We start from the raw sequence: 15,767 nt of genomic DNA on the forward strand, positions 1-15,767 counted from the left end.
AAAATATATATATTTATAGCAACTTTTCTGGAGTGGGACAGCTAGAATAGCTGCTGGGAGTTGCATTCCTTGCTCCTTCACACGTATAGGTATACAAGCAGTACTTACGAGTGAGACTGTTGTAAGTAACCAGCTGAGCTCACAAAAGCAGACAACAACCTCCCATAGTCAATAAGGTATTTAGCATTTTAGTATTAAAGAAATAATCAAGAGATACAAACCTCTTCTCTCGTTTTCTTATTCTCTGCTCTAAGCTCTTCATATTCGCCAATTGCTATACAAGAAGAAAAAAAAAATAAAGAAAAAAGTTAATATTGCAGCACCTCCTTTACACAAATGAGCTCTCCACTTCATTCACTGTAAAGCTCTTCTGGCTATCTACACAGGCTTCTTAAGTAACATGGGTCACAAACTTCATTAATAGCCTATGGATGAACTGGATATTCTTTTAGAACTGAAGTAATTGGAAAGCGTCTGAAAAAGATGGTGGCTCCCAAAACAATCAATTTTTGATCAATGGAGAGTTAAACAACCTTATTGACCGAGTTCAAAAATTACAAGGTGAATGTGCAGGCTCGCAGTTACCATTTTAAACCCACACTGGCTCAGGTTACAGATCAATGCTAGAAAGCATGGTTAACACAATACTGTTACATGTATGTACTCCATAGTAGCTGAGCACCTCTATTTATTCATTTATTTATTAACTTTTTCTTCCAGCTAGGGTCCTATGAGAGATTTTTTTTGCTTTAAACTCCACAGTGGAGACATGAAAAGATTGTCTGATTTACCCAAGATCACACAAGAACTCAGCTGCAGGGATCAGCAGGGAAGGGATCAACCTCCAGGACGCTGGATGCCCAAGTGTTTCAAACCAGTAAATAATACACAGACACAATCAATCAGCTACCAATGAAGCTTCCAGTGTATTTTTTATATGCCCTTCTTAAAGTTTTCATTTTACTACCCTAGGGACGTGACATTGCTGCCCCGACTTCCTAATTCTACTTTTCTTTCAGTGTGTCCCATGTGGGCTGTTTGGCACCTGAGACAGTAGAAATTTTACTGTCACTAGAAAGAAGCCCAATACACTTCCAAACCTCAGAGGAGTAAACCTTGCTAGAAAAGAACATTTTTCAGTCTACAAGATGCATACTGCAAGAATAAAAGGACAGGGCTGTTGACATTACGTCTTCTTGCAGCCCCTTAGTATCTCCTCATTTTTTTCTTGCACCTCACAGAAGCTACACTGACATACAGATGTTATTTCAAGCCAACTTAATTTAAACTAGATAAAGGATATGAATATAGAGTTTTGAGCTGATGATAGCAGAGATGTTGGAGTTTTGTCTTAAACCTAACGTGACTAATGTTATATCTGAAGACATGAATATGTAGAGTCTGGTAGATTAGCCACCTGAAAACCTACGAGCCCTTTCTAGCTTTAGATAGTTAAACTCTTCCAAATAAGAAGCTCTTAGGAATAAAGTTACACTTTACGTTGTTGCCACATCCTTCTTCTCCTCCTTCCCCAGCATTTTAAAGCCTGTTGAAATAAAACTAACTCAACTCACCCCAAGCATCGCTATTCTGCTTGCCTATTTACTTTCAGCAGCAGCACAGAAATACCTCAGATATTAAAACTCCAATTATCCTAATTCCTCTTTTCCCCAAGATCACTTCACTTTAGAGATGCAGGACTGAGGTACACAAAGTCTGCCATATAGGCAGCAGTATTAGCTACTGGGCTAGTAACTCAATGCACAGGGTTCTGCTCCTTGTGTGTCCTGACCAGCGATGGGGAAATGGCAAGACCCTGCTAACTATATTAACTAGAAAGGGAAACTGCGGAAAACTAGAAACCTTTTAGCCAGAAACTCAGCTCTGCTGTGACCAGCAAGTGTTGAAAAAGTTCCAGCCCTCTCAAAGATAAGAAGTTAAATAAAACCACTGAAAGTAAAGTCACAGTCCGCACGCAAACTCATAGAAGATCTAACCATTTAAACACATGGAAAAAAATCCTCACTCCTGCTCATCCAAGTAAAAATGCGTATCTAGAGAGTGGAACAAACAAAACAAGGTTTCTTAAAAATGTGCCTTGCATCCCCACACCAAGGTCTTACATTCATCGCTTTACTTTGTCCCCACTTCTCCTTACCTACCCACCTCCCATACACAAGAAGCAGAAAAAAAACAACAGGTAGATGAACAGGCATGAAACCAGCTGGTGCAGTTTCTCTAAGGGCACCTAAAGTGAAACAACATGGTTCCTACACAGCAATGTAAAAACTGTACCTCTTGATCACTGTTTCACTTCTAAGCCATTTCCCTGTTCCCTTCAGGAAAACAAGGGAAGAGATTTCTAGCATCCAGATACAAGAAAAGGAACAAAAACTGTATCAATAGATACAATTCAAGATTCTTCATACTCAAAAACTACTAGTGTTTGCTCACCTCTAAGGCAAACTCATACTTGCTATTCAATACTTTATAAACGACTGAAAAACATAAATATAGGTTTCCCCCACCCTTGACAGTTCTTACACACTCTGTGAACAGAGGACTCTGAATCATCAGCCCTCAAGGCATGGATACAAGAACAGGTTACCAAAAAACAAGGACTTGAACTTACACAATGCTCCAGCAAAGCCCAGCAAGGGCTCACCTGTGTCAGACTGGGAATGGAACTGCCTGGCCAGGGTAACTCTTCCCCTTTTTACCGTGGATGGCGATCCATGGCGTGTTCCACAAAATCAGCTCCTTCATGCCACACTCAGACACCTTTTCTTTAGCACCGTTTTACCGTGCCCACCCCCTTCCTGTCACTGAAAAAATTACTTCTTCCCTGAATACAGCTAATGAATGGCAAGGACCTGGCTTCTTAAAATAAGATTGTTCTTTGTGGATGGCAACCTCTACATGATCCACCCATACAGATCCCATCATTCGGATTTTTGGATATGGATTTATTAAACACTACATCTAACAAAGAAACTGCTGCTTTTATCAGGCCTGGAAACAGAAATAATAGTTTAAAAAAAGACTACACACATTTTCTGCTGTATATCAGATTATCTGCAAAGACAGAAAAGGTTTTGAAATGTAACTGAAAAGTCAGTGCATTTTTTAACATTGGGGGTTTATTGGGAAGTTTTTATATGAAGTTTTTCAACAGTTTTATGTACAATGAAGTTTTGAGGCCATCTCAAAAAAGCCAGGAGTCTGCATCACCTTCACTGAAGCACTAAATGGCATAAAGGTGACAATGATCCCTTTGCCCTAAAACTACCCTAGAACAACTAATACCAGCAGCACCAGGTAACACTTCACATGTTCCAAACCCCACATAGATTATTTAGCTGTAAAACCTCTTGGTAAAATAGGGGGTATCACTGTCACTCCTTCATAGATTGACAAGCCATAAATGCTGTTGTACAAGGACTTCCCTAAACCTTCTCTGAGAGACAGGACTATATTTTCTCAACCTACGAAGGCTCTCGCACAATATAAACAACAGCACCTGAGCATCTCAAAACTTGCCACATCTCACCATGACTTGTTCAGATTATTACATATGTACGTTACCCTAGAATAAAGATATGTCTTTCCAATAAATCAGTGGTGAAAGAAACAAACATGTGAGGATGCTTTACAAAAGGTGCTACTAAAATTCTAGAACAATACATCATTTTCTCAAAGATTCATTATTGTAGCATATATTGATAGTAAAAATGTTTTACTCATTCGCCTCCTGAAGAACTATAATAAATATGTATCAGAGATCTCTTGAGATACTGTTCCTGTCTGATGTTAAGTTTATCCTTAATAAAATTATTCCTGATATACAGCAGTGTTATATGAACAATTTATCAGGACAGAAATCACATTCCATTGCTTCAGGCTACCCTCATGCAGTATAAGAGCAACACTACACTTCCAAGACTAAGGAGAGTAAAAAGACAGAAAATGGAATAGAATAATTTGGGCTATAGCTCTTAACCCACCCAATACATATTCCCTGCCAACCCTGCTCTTGTTTTAAAGCAGTCAAACAACAAAATAGGCAACATGAGTTAACACAGAATGCTCCTTAATAACATAACCATGGTCATTCACCAGCCCAGTTGGCCAAAAGGGACTGTCAACATGTATCAATGCAATTATCTGTATTAAATTAAGTAGGTAACTTCGTATACAGAAGCTCCTTTAATTATATTTTAGTCTTTTGATTTTTAGTCGTAAACTTGTGTCTCCCGAACCTGCATTTGCTAACAGAAGATACGTATTATCTAAATTAGATGGTTTAGATATCAGATACTTACTATGGCTAAAAAGCACTTATTAGTGAAACAAGGTCATAAAGGCAAAAGTACACGATGACTATAATTCATAGTTAACAACAGAAAAGACAGCTTCATTTACACAGAGTGAGGTGGTGAGGCCCTTGCTACTCTTTGTAATAAAAAATTCACCAACCCCCTTTCTAAAGCTGTATATTAAAAAATTCAAATTATAAAAAACCCACAAACTTTAAAATGCTACATGTATATACTTTAGCATTTACAATGTAAACCAGGGTGGCCTTCAAGTAGAGTGAGAGCCCTTCCATGCCAGATCAACAAGTAATGCCACTTCGGCATTTCAAACCTATTTATTTAATCAAAAAGCAAGCAGAGCTGTCAAAGGAAGCGAGTGTCATCCCACTGTTCTTCTAGACTACGGCCCAGGCTCGTATTTGCCAGGAGAGGCAGGAGAAAGAGCTGACAGCACAAGAAGTCCTTCACTGCAGATAAAACAACCTATACTAATGAAGTAATGTTTTATTGGTAGAAGTAAATTAACACCTGTTTTTTTGCAGGTTTGGATAATCATTACAGAGGCGGAGCTGAGGAACAAGAGCGTATGGACTCGTGTAAAGGTGAACGTATGCGATGGCATTATACCCGTTACTTTACAATTACTCCAAATCTTGAGTCAGAATATATAAATCTATTGTTAGGCCTAAAGCTTAGGTGGCCAAACCAAAATTTTGGTCTTGTGTCAGTTGCACTAGCTGACACCTACAAGATTCAATTACCAAACAGTTCTTAAAAAACAAACAAATAAAAATCATGTGTGTAGGTATTCAAAGGTAAGCATTAAGTACAAATATTTTAAGTCAGACCCTGTGTTTGTATTCCCACGTTTCGATTTTGCTCAAATCTGTAAAAGTGTGTACAAAGGTTCTGTTTGTTTGTTTTTAATGAAACCCCAAATTTGCATCCTGCAGTCTTACAGCTTCCCGGAAACCAGGCAGGGAAATGAAACCACCACTGCCTGATAAAGCCCAACCACTAAGCTCACGGCACCAGATTTGCCTTCACAGCTTTCTGAAAAACTGATGTGGTTCAACACAAGAAACTGAAGTGGGAAACACTTTCAAACTCTAATAAATGAAGAAAACACTCCAGCAGGGTGGGTTCTGCCAGGGAATGATGACTGTTGTGTGTGAACGCCCACATACACAGGTATCTGGGAAAAAAAAAAATCTATAGAAAAGATGACTACAGAGGCGAACACAGCAGCCAACAAGATATCCTACCCTAAACAAAGAAATTCCTCTGGCAGTAAAAATTACCCCTCTGTAACAAAGAATAAATCTGTCAAATCACATTAAGATCTTGACAACAACATATACTTAAAAAGTACACTCCAAGATACTGCTGTCAGATTGGCAGCGTTTTCCTTAGAAGATATATGGTATTCCCTTATTCAAAGTTTCTGTCTTTTTTTTCCCCTTTTTTGAGAGATCAGATAGATCTTAACACCAAAAGAATCACACAGAGCTTCAGTGCTTGGGACTAGAGACCAGAAATCATCACACTTCATCAAATCCAGCCAACAAACACAGAGCAAGAAGAGATCTTTAAAACTGATGAAGAAAATCCAGGCCATATAAACCTGGTTAGTATATGCATAGTTAACAGTAGTCATTAACCACTGCCAATTTAGCAAAGCGATCAGAAACATGACCACGACAGTGGCAGCTGAAGTGTAATTTCACCTGGTTTAAAACTCCAGACGTTTTGCTTGCTGACTCCCGTTTTCAAGGGAAGGCAGAAGTGACCACAGCAGAAGACGACTCTGCCTTTAAGGGCACAGTACCAGCAGTGCAAATAAAACCAAAGACAAACAAGGCAGCCTTCCACGCAGGTAATCAGCTCCTGGTATGAAGCAGCTGTTAAGACAGTTCCTCAGGTTCTACAATCAACCACTGACAACACAAGGTTTTGCCACCTGATTTGGTTTTGTTTCAATTTTAAGTCTTACTTACAGGAATTATAAGGGCCAGTTGAACAGAAACATGCGCTGCTGGAAATATCACTCAGGGTACAGTCAGGTAATACTAATATTTATAGCAGATCAGCTTTATCAAACTGAGCCATACCAGAAAGGATTAAACCACAAACAATACTTTTAAGTCCTAAATATCATCAATACAGAGATCATGTTTCTTCATGATGCTCACCTTAAACTTGGTAATGGAGCAAAGCAAAGAACGATCAGTATCAGGTATCTGAGTCTAACACACAGGACTTGGAAAATTCAGCGTGGGTGACAGATAAGCGTATCTTGCACACAGACAAGCTTCAGTGTCCTTGTCACCACTCAGAGCTCTGCCAAACAGCCGAGCAAATTTGTCCAGACACCAGTCAGCGTCACAGCTGCCACTGAGAATTGAGCGGGCAGCTACAAAACACCTGCCCCAGGTCCAAGCTACCGACCTTGCTTAAAAAAAGTATAAGCAGCCGTAGAAACACGACAGCCGTGAGCCACGTATGCGGCTGTCTGCCTTCCCCTCTGCCTTTCAGATCACTTCTCAGACAGTTTAGTTACCTGGTGTCAAGGCAAGTTTCTCAAGACTAAAAACACACATCCTGAAACAGAAACCAAACAATGGCTACTAAACTAATGTTCTCTGAAATCCCTCCAAATCAATGGATGGTTTTCAGAAACCTGACTACAGACCATAACATTACAGTAATCTGAAGCCATATGCCATTTTGAATGCAATAAAGACAGGTATGTTCACCCACTACCCCAAATATTCAGAGACCAACTGCATTTACTTCCAAGTAATACTGTTATCTACACGTGGAAGCAGTAAAGAGGAAAAATAAACCACTAGCTTTTCTTCCTCTTTTCATACTGCCTCTGTTTACCAGAGCATCCTAAAATTACTTGAGGAAAGTTGTTAGCATGTAAAATTGTCTTGCTTTGTTATCAATAAGAATGGAGAGGAAATCTATATATTCAAATTACAGTATATAAAGAAGAAGCAAATTTACCTACAGTAACAATATTTAGGTCATTACTGTTACGACAATTTTATGCATCTCTACCTTTTCATCACTTAGATTCTTTGCTTTGGGCACCTCAGACTTGTCAGTTAACATAATTTAACTATGGTATGCTATCATACTTTTGTATTGGTTCAGATGCAAAACAGTATATAGAAGAGCATTTTCAAAAGTTTTACACTGAGTAACTTTTCACCCATATAAAACAACTTCCTTGCCAGGCATTCGATTACAAAAACATTTGTTAACCACTCAATAACATACAACTGCTACATTTGAGAACAAACATCCACCAAGAGCAGCGCCTTACTGGAGAGTCTGCCGAGTACAGTTTCTGTTTCAACACCTTCAGCGGATCTGGGACAGCCAGTCCTCAAGTTACAGTAACTTTCCCTTGAACTAATTCCTGCAGTCCCATAAAATTTCATTAGACATTAAAGGATACTCATTGTACTGGAGCAGAAGACTTTCTGGCATCAGAACGGAAGCCCCAATCTAACCAAGTTCAAGAGGCCAGGATTTCTCTAAAAGAATAACCCAAACTTGTCTTTTTTGCAACTGATTATTGTCATTTTGTTATAGCCCCTTGTGCCCCGTGGGCAAAGACAACTCCTCTGGAGCCAAAAGTACTAGAGAGAAGCAGTCACAGTTGGAAAAACCCCAGATTTTTAGCCCCATATTATCAAAACACACACCTATAAGATTATAATGAATTTTACACCCATTGAAATCCTTCTAAGTCGGAATCTATGCAGTGCAGCTGGTCATCATGAATTTACAATGCTGAGTATGCAGAACAGCCAAAAGAAGTGTCAAAGCAGGTCATAAACAGTTCATAAATATCCAGCTGAAATTTGGTTAAGAAAAGCTTCTGCTATACAACAAAGGTGACCAAGCACATTTATGATCAGAAATAATGACAGAAAAAGGGGCACTGATCACACCTCTATAATTTCACTCTCTCACACAACTTTGTCCAACAGGTCATTTCCAAAGAAGCTCCCCCAGGCTCCCAGGAGAGCAGAGAACGCGGCGGTGGGAATCACCAGCTGTGAATCACAGCATTGGTTCTCTGTACCTATTGCCCATGGAGCTGCGAGACAGGCAGCATGCCAACCACTTGATGCATGATCACAAGCAGATGTCCCCAATTCCAACAGCTGGTAATGCTGGTTCTTCAAATGTTGCCTACCTAATGAACTAGACAAGGTAGAGACTTTGTTGGACCAACGTGGTTTGGGGACAGACTGACACAGGAAGTTCAAAACTGGGCTGCCTTTTGAGCATCCAAGCTCTTTCCTACACCCCTTCCTTACAGAAGATGAAATACGTTTTCGTTTTCCAGCCAAAGTACACGCTCACAAAGCTGATCATCTACAAAACCGGAACACTGGACTTCCCTAGAAAAGCACCAAGAATGACTCACAGGGGGAACCAAAACAGCTGAGGACAAGCACTTCCTTTCATTTGCACTGGAAGCACAAAGGCTCTACAGAAACTTAGGGCACATCAGGGCGAGCCCCGAGCTATCGGCGGGAAGTTTGCATGGACAGAGTGTGTTTGGTGGGTTGGGTTTGTATCGCATCCTGCAGGGCAGCGCGGGAGATGGGACACGACACCAAGTCAGGCACAGCCAGGTACTCCATGAGAAGCTCTGCAGTGGAACCATGAGGCAAACAGACTTTCACCCCCTAGAACCGTCCCAAAGCAGCACCTCAGATGGCGGGCAGCCACCCAAGAGACCAATGCCAACCGTCAGCCGTGCACCCTCTACCAGCGCACAGCCTGAGCGCTGGGCAGGGCGGGCCGGGCTGACAGCGACAGCCCATGTGCTGCTGCACCTCGGCCTCCTGCGCCCACCCCAACCCACCATCGCCCGCCGCGACGCCCACCCGGCTGCAGCCGAGAGCACCTGCGGGGAGGCGAGGCAGCCGGGAAGCCGTTTCGCTCCCCCCCATTTATTTTGTTCAGGCTTTTTTTTTTTATTCTCTCGCTGCGTGGGCAGAACGGCCGGCGGGGCGGGGGCCGCCCAGGCCACAGCCGCCCCCCAGCGCTCGCAGGCCGCGCCCGATGCCCCCCCGCCGGCCGAGCCCGGGCCCGCGGAGGGGGAGCCGCTCTCTCCGGCGGTGACGGCGCCGCCCGCCCTTACCTTGGTCTTTCAGGCTGGCGAGGAGCTCCAGCTGCTTCTCCTCGTCGGAGCTGTTCATCCTGCCCCGCCGCCGACCAGCGGCTGCCCCGCTCCGCTCCGCTCCGCTCCGCCCCACCTAGCGCGGCTTCACCTGGCAGCGGGCGGGCGGCGGCGGCCGGAGCCCCGGGGCGCGGCGGGCGCGGCGAGCGGCCCGGCCCGCTCTGCACATGCCCAGACTCCCGCGGCGCCCCAGTGAGCATGTGCGAGGGTGCGGGCACGGCGGCACCGCAGCCCGCGGGCAGGCACCGGCGCCCGGCAGCCCCGGGGCTCCTGACCCCAGCCCGGGCATGGCCGCGGGAGGGATAGGAGGGGAAAAACCCACCAACGGGCCGCCTGTCCAGGGAGACATCTGTCCTCGTAACCCTGTGCCAGCCGCCCTCAACCAGGCACGGACATGCCGAGAGCTCCCGCCGCACCCCAGCCGGTCAGGGGTCTCGCCCCGGTGAGCCGGGATTCCCATCCCGCTCCGCTCCCTGCATTTGCTGCAGGTGTGTGCATGTTTAATAAACCCTTCCGCAAGATTTGCACATAGCAGCTTTCCACATAGGGCCCGTGCGCTGCCCAGGGGAGCGGTGGGACGATATGAAACCGCTGTTTGAGCACAGAGAGGTGAAGAATGCAAAAAGATTTAAACAAACAAACAAACAAAAGGGTGAGGGTGGGATTTTATTATTGTTTGTAAGGATGCAAATGAAGCAAGTGCATGCCAGCCCTGGTGTCCAGCGCTTAACTGCAACTTTGTAACAACGTGAGGGCAGGGGGCTTTAACAAGACCCTGCTGTGTCCATCCCAGAAAAACACAGTTCTTTCTGCTGTTCTCTGATGATCGCGGTGTGAAAAAGGAGGGGATCCAGTGACGAGGTTTCTATTAAAATGGTTGCACTACCCGGTGTATGTCTATGTTTTGCCGAGCTTCAGTAGCATTCAGCTACTGAGTGGCAATGATCTCAGATTTGCATGGGCAAAGGTACAATTCATGCACCTCCGCCCCTCCTCCTTTGGCAAACACCCATCGTTCACGTGGTGGACGGGTCAGAAAACACAGCATTACCACAGACGTGGCAACGTTAGTTAGTAATATCTGGGAAGGAAAAGAAAAATACCTCTCTACAAAGAGTTGCTCAGTCCTCTACCTCCTTTCTCCCAGACTGCATTCTCCAGTCTTCTCATCTTGACCTGGCAAACCTTTAAAATGTGAAGAGACTCCATGTTGATGCTTTAACAACATAATCTGTCCTAAAGGTAGTTGATAACTCACGTAGCATCGTGGGAAGAAGCCAGGAGATCCATGTGAGCTATACCAGTGTCTCACAAGCATACTATAAGGCAAAGAAGGCCATGCAGGAAAATTCATCAGCTAATCAGCTTATTTCAAACTAGTCAGCACAAAACTCATTTAACTGTACCAAATGCAAAGTTTTAAATTCATGGTCCTAGGGGTGGAGTCGTATGCGAAGAGTGGGAAATTATCTTGGAAAACGAAGGCTCTGTAGAGGAGGTGGGAGGCAAAGTGTACAAGTAATTACATATGTGCTGCCAGTAAGGTAGTGCAGTAAAAGAATGGGATGTACAATTTCTTCTATGACATTGACAAGACCAAAATAAAGTTACTGTATCCAGTTCTTGAAAAGGCGGTATAGGGACATTTACAAGAAAGCACAAAAAGAAAAAAATAAAAAATACCCAAGGTTTGAGGAGAACTCTTCACAATGAGAGACCTCGAACCCTTGAGCTTTTTAATCGAGCAAAAAGGAAACAAATTATTTGATCATGTTAATTTCACGGGAGAAAATCCTCAATACTTGAAGGCTTTTCAGCCTAGTGGAAAAGGATAAACCAGAATCTGTGTCTGTAACCAGAGCTGAACGTACAAACTACAAATAAAGTCACACATCAATAAACGCCTCCATTTGAAGGAACACAGAGGTCCTATTTAAGTCCTTGGAGTTCTGAGCTGACCTCAACTTCGAATAGCCTTCACTTCAAGTCAGAGCAGGTTTGCCAGGGTTTTACTTTTCAGCATCCTTTCTTGGGCTGCTCATTGGCTTCCCTTCAGCCACAGGTCTCTTTCCAAGCCCCCCTTCCCATTGCTGATATCACCCCCCTCCGTTTCCAAACCAATTGCTTTCATGCAGCGCAATAGCAGGGTTTGTAAAAGAGTCATTGTGGGGTTGCTTATCCCCGCACCGTGCCAAGAGACCGGACATCTTCGTCTTGCAACAATGTTCTGTCTGTTGTGCACAGCCAGAACAGGGCATAAAATATCTCTGATATCTGCAGAGACACTAAACCAATTCTTCCATTATTTTATTTATTTATTCAAATTAAGGTACTATAGCTCTGTCAAAAGAATTTCCTTCCATAATTTCTGTATCGCAGCTTCATCATTGTTATCATTGTTATTCACTTAGACCTACATCAAGTTACAATACCTTGAAAAGTGTCTAAAACAAGGATGTCCTTGTTGCAGACCCTTTTTGCAGCAATAGCGGGATGGGTGCCACTGCAGCGTTGTTCCTTAAAGGTATTAATTAATTGTTAATGAAGTGTTGTTTTTCTTCTTGTAAGTTAGCAGGCAACAAAAAAATTATCTCCATCACTAAGTTTGCTAATGGATCCCCCTATGCTCTAAGGATTTAACATCCCCAGAAACGTTTCCCTGGATTGTGAATTCAGTTCATTGTTTCAGGGTTATTTTAAATAAGCATCTGTAATGCCTATTTTACTGTAATACAATGTCTACATTGTAATTTGATAGCCAATGCTGTAAAACACTAAAATCAGAAAAGGCTTGAGCAGGCAATACAAGCATCCAACAGCTGATTTCATAATGTTTAAATAGCGATTGGGTAGCAATTGCTTCCTCTATCAAAGAAAAGCAACATTGTACTTTGAACATATGTAACCAGTTTCTAGTGATAACATTTCAGGAATACAGGGTGTTTCAAAAAGATGGACCCAATTTCAAAGCAGTATATTTCACAATGGCAGCATGTTACGATTCCACAAAAATTCACAAACGGTGTAATGACTTACCAAGTTCTAGTAACCTTTTTATAAATGCTCTATCTTCCCTCCACCTGCTATATGGACAGCATCGAGAGGATAGTTGAATTCGCCCCAAATGCCTCTCAGAGTGTCTTCTTCCACTCAAAGCAGGGTCCATGTGTTTGAAACACACTGGAGTATTTCTTTGTTAAGTGGGAAAGCTAAGATTAAAGGAATCTAAATACCTGTCCAGTACACAGTCATTACCAGGATTGAATCACTTTCTACTGGACAATCCATGTCAGGGGTTGACACGTCATGGATAATACATGTCCTTTTGGAAAGGAAAATTCAGATTCACCATATCTTCATGTTCCACCCATCTGTGCCTGTTCTTCCAAGACCTGGGATAGCTTTGTCATAAACTCTGTCCATTTTTGAGAATCACAAATGATATTTGGTAGGAGAATGAAAGAGTGATACCATGGGGAAGGCTAGAAGCACTGTAGAAAGTAGAACTGGAATTCAGCTCTTACCCAAGTGGATCAGTAATTTCAGCTGAGTATCTTTCTGCACAATGCTCTGTTATGGTACATAGAAACAATGATAATCAAATGCATCAGTAAAATAAGTGCATAATTTCTGGAAGTTTGACTAAATGAAAGTTATATGTGGCTGTGAAAAAAAAAAAAAAGACAAAATCTGGAATATAAATAGGTACGTAAGACATGCTGTGGGTTCTTCCTGCTGTGCATGGCTCTGGTGAAACATCAGGCAGGACAGCATGTCAGCTGCTGCCACACGTCACACAGAGATACAGACCAGTTGAAGAGAGTCTGCAGAGAGGGGCGATCCGTTATAAATGTAATCTGGGCCTGTAAGAAGAAAAAGGAGTGTGTTTGGGAGGGTTGTTTCCTGTAGAGAAAACCCAGACAAAGAATAATGAAGGTCTTGATATCAGTGAATGACTATCACAACGTTGTTAATAAACTCTCCTTAGTAACCAATGGATTGGAGAACCGGTGCAGGGTTTAAACTGTAAGAGGGAAGACAGGCTTGGTATTAAAAAAACTTTTTGCTGTAAGCACCAGAATAGGCTACAAAGAAGAGGAAATGTGAAATCTTCAGAAGTTTCTGACCTGAGAGTTTGCCCTTCTGAGGATTTCTGCAGGTGACAGGACTGAGACTGTACCACTCCTGCTCCACTCTGCCTCCAGTTCCCATCATCCACACCAAAGCTAACTTCTCAAGACACCTCCTTGCCAACTTTCCAACTCTTCACAGGCAACTTTGTATCTCCAGACAGGTCCACATACACCCAAGAGCTGGTGATGGGTTCCAAGAAGCATGGGAGAGAAAACGAGAGCTGAACAGCAATACCTCTTCCCCACTGCACCTCTCAACATAGTAACGCAAACCAGACACTTGGAAGGGTTTGCAGAGATTGTGTTTTGAGGGATGATTCAGCCTTCCCATATCTCTGCTCCCACGCTCCGTTGTTCACAGATGATCATGTTTATAAGCCTTATCAGAAATAACACCCTGGTACATTTATTCAAACCCCTTTGTTGTTGCTATTCTCCTTGCAGCAGGACAGATTCATTCCTTGCCTCTGCTGCTCCTGAGCCCTGGACAGGGCTGTGTAGGCTCACCTGTGGAAATGGGGTAAAGCCACAGCTCCTGGAGTGAACAGAGAGAGGAACCCATAAACCAAGGGTCACATCTCTGAGCAACCACAGCAGCTCCAGCTGTTATCTTTAAAAAAAAAAACATGGCTGATGCCCTTCCCTTTGCCTGCCCAGCTGTGGGCAGCTGCCCATGGGGTGCAGGTGGTCATTTCTTCCACAGGATTTCCAAAGGAGAGTCGGTGCCAATATGCAGGTAAAAGAGCAGGTGATAAGCAAGACAACCTCAGACTCTTGCAAGCAGACTAGTCACAAGCCTGTCCCTGAGCCTGCTGATTTAAGAACAGAGCAGGTCTTATATTTGCATCCAGAGAGAACAGGAGGAGCAGTGCCAAAGACCTGGGTGCTTTCAAAATGATGATGCCTTTCCTGGTGGGGCAATTCCTTTTGTGGCCATACAGGACCTTCCCTAATCACAAGATAGTTTGTGACCTTCATTGCTCATCATTTCTTCCTGCTACTATCAGTTTTTGACAATATTTTGGGAGGCATTTCCTCACATCTTTTCGAATTTTCCCAAGTTTTCATTTTATTGACTGCAGCTGTTTACTGACTTGTTCCTACTTATGAGGTATTTAATATATAGACATGTATGTCTTTTCACGAGGGCTGTCCCCAATCTGTTTAAGTTGTGTGCAAACAATACAAATATTTGTTAACTTGTTAAAAATTATATTGCTTGTTAAACTTATATAGCATTCCTATACTTTTTGTGACCAGAGGTTTCCAGTATCCTCACAAACAAACATAATAAAAATGAACAAAATCTAAAGGGAAAAAAAAAGTATATAAAGCATCTAGAATTTGCCTAAGATCAATATTTGCTATTAGAATGGCTTCACTCTTATGAGAGCTCTTCATAAAAATCACATCTGTCTGCATCAAAACATATCTGCAGTCAAGTAACCAGTGCACAGGGTGGAACAAGAATAATGTTCACAGTTTTAAGAACCCTCTAAAATAGCAATAAAATTAAATGAACCATTATTTTCACTGTATCCTCTGCTCTGAAGAGATTCCTTTGCAATACCTACAGGAATAGATGCTGAGCTAAGTAAAAAGAGATGTTCATAGCAGACAGCATGAAGGGAACTGCGCAGTTGGGGCCATATCAGAAAAAACAAGTAAGAAAGAACTCAGAGCTGCAGTGGATGCGAATCTGGCTGATATTCTCAATTTCACAGCAGCAAACAACCGTATAAAATAGGATAATTATATAGAAAAATGGAAGATAAATACCAAGAGATTTAACTTTGTCTTCCCCTGGGATAGATTTTAGTGAGGTGTTGGACACCTCCTGTTGTTTTCACTGATGCTTTAAGCTGATGAAAATGAACAGTTCCAAGCAGGTATGTGTAACTCAGATTGTTGTACCTCTGCAGAATCTTACCAATAATTATCTTGCACATCACTTTTGCAGGTTTTTTTTTGTGGTTAAGAACGTGCTTTATGCCTGTTCTCCTCTTGGATGGGACTTTGAGTATTCACACAGGTGGACTCCACAAGTTGAAAACATCACACAGTGACAAACTGAAGCAAATGCTAGTGATTATTCACATAACTCCT

The 15,767-nt window shown here is 42.6% G+C and overlaps 1 protein-coding gene across 2 annotated transcripts in view; it reads right to left on the reverse strand.

Annotated features, from left to right (window-relative positions):
• Window positions 1–9,704, reverse strand: part of SHTN1 (shootin 1) — a 64,553-nt gene extending 54,849 nt beyond the window's left edge. The window contains exons 1-2 of one of the 2 annotated variants that reach the window (XM_082053007.1): window positions 9,490–9,704; window positions 222–274 (exon numbers count right to left, since the gene is read on the reverse strand). In XM_082053007.1, coding sequence (XP_081909133.1) covers window positions 222–274; window positions 9,490–9,547 — 111 coding nt within the window. In that variant the 5' untranslated portion in view covers window positions 9,548–9,704. The remainder of the gene's footprint in view (window positions 1–221; window positions 275–9,489) is intronic. The other variant, XM_082053008.1, reaches the window with a different exon arrangement.
• Window positions 9,705–15,767: the final 6,063 nt, after the last annotated feature.

The sequence above is a fragment of the Streptopelia decaocto genome (genome assembly GCF_964273445.1).
Source record: "Streptopelia decaocto genome assembly, chromosome: 5".
In the NCBI taxonomy this organism is placed as follows: Eukaryota; Metazoa; Chordata; class Aves; order Columbiformes; family Columbidae; genus Streptopelia; species Streptopelia decaocto.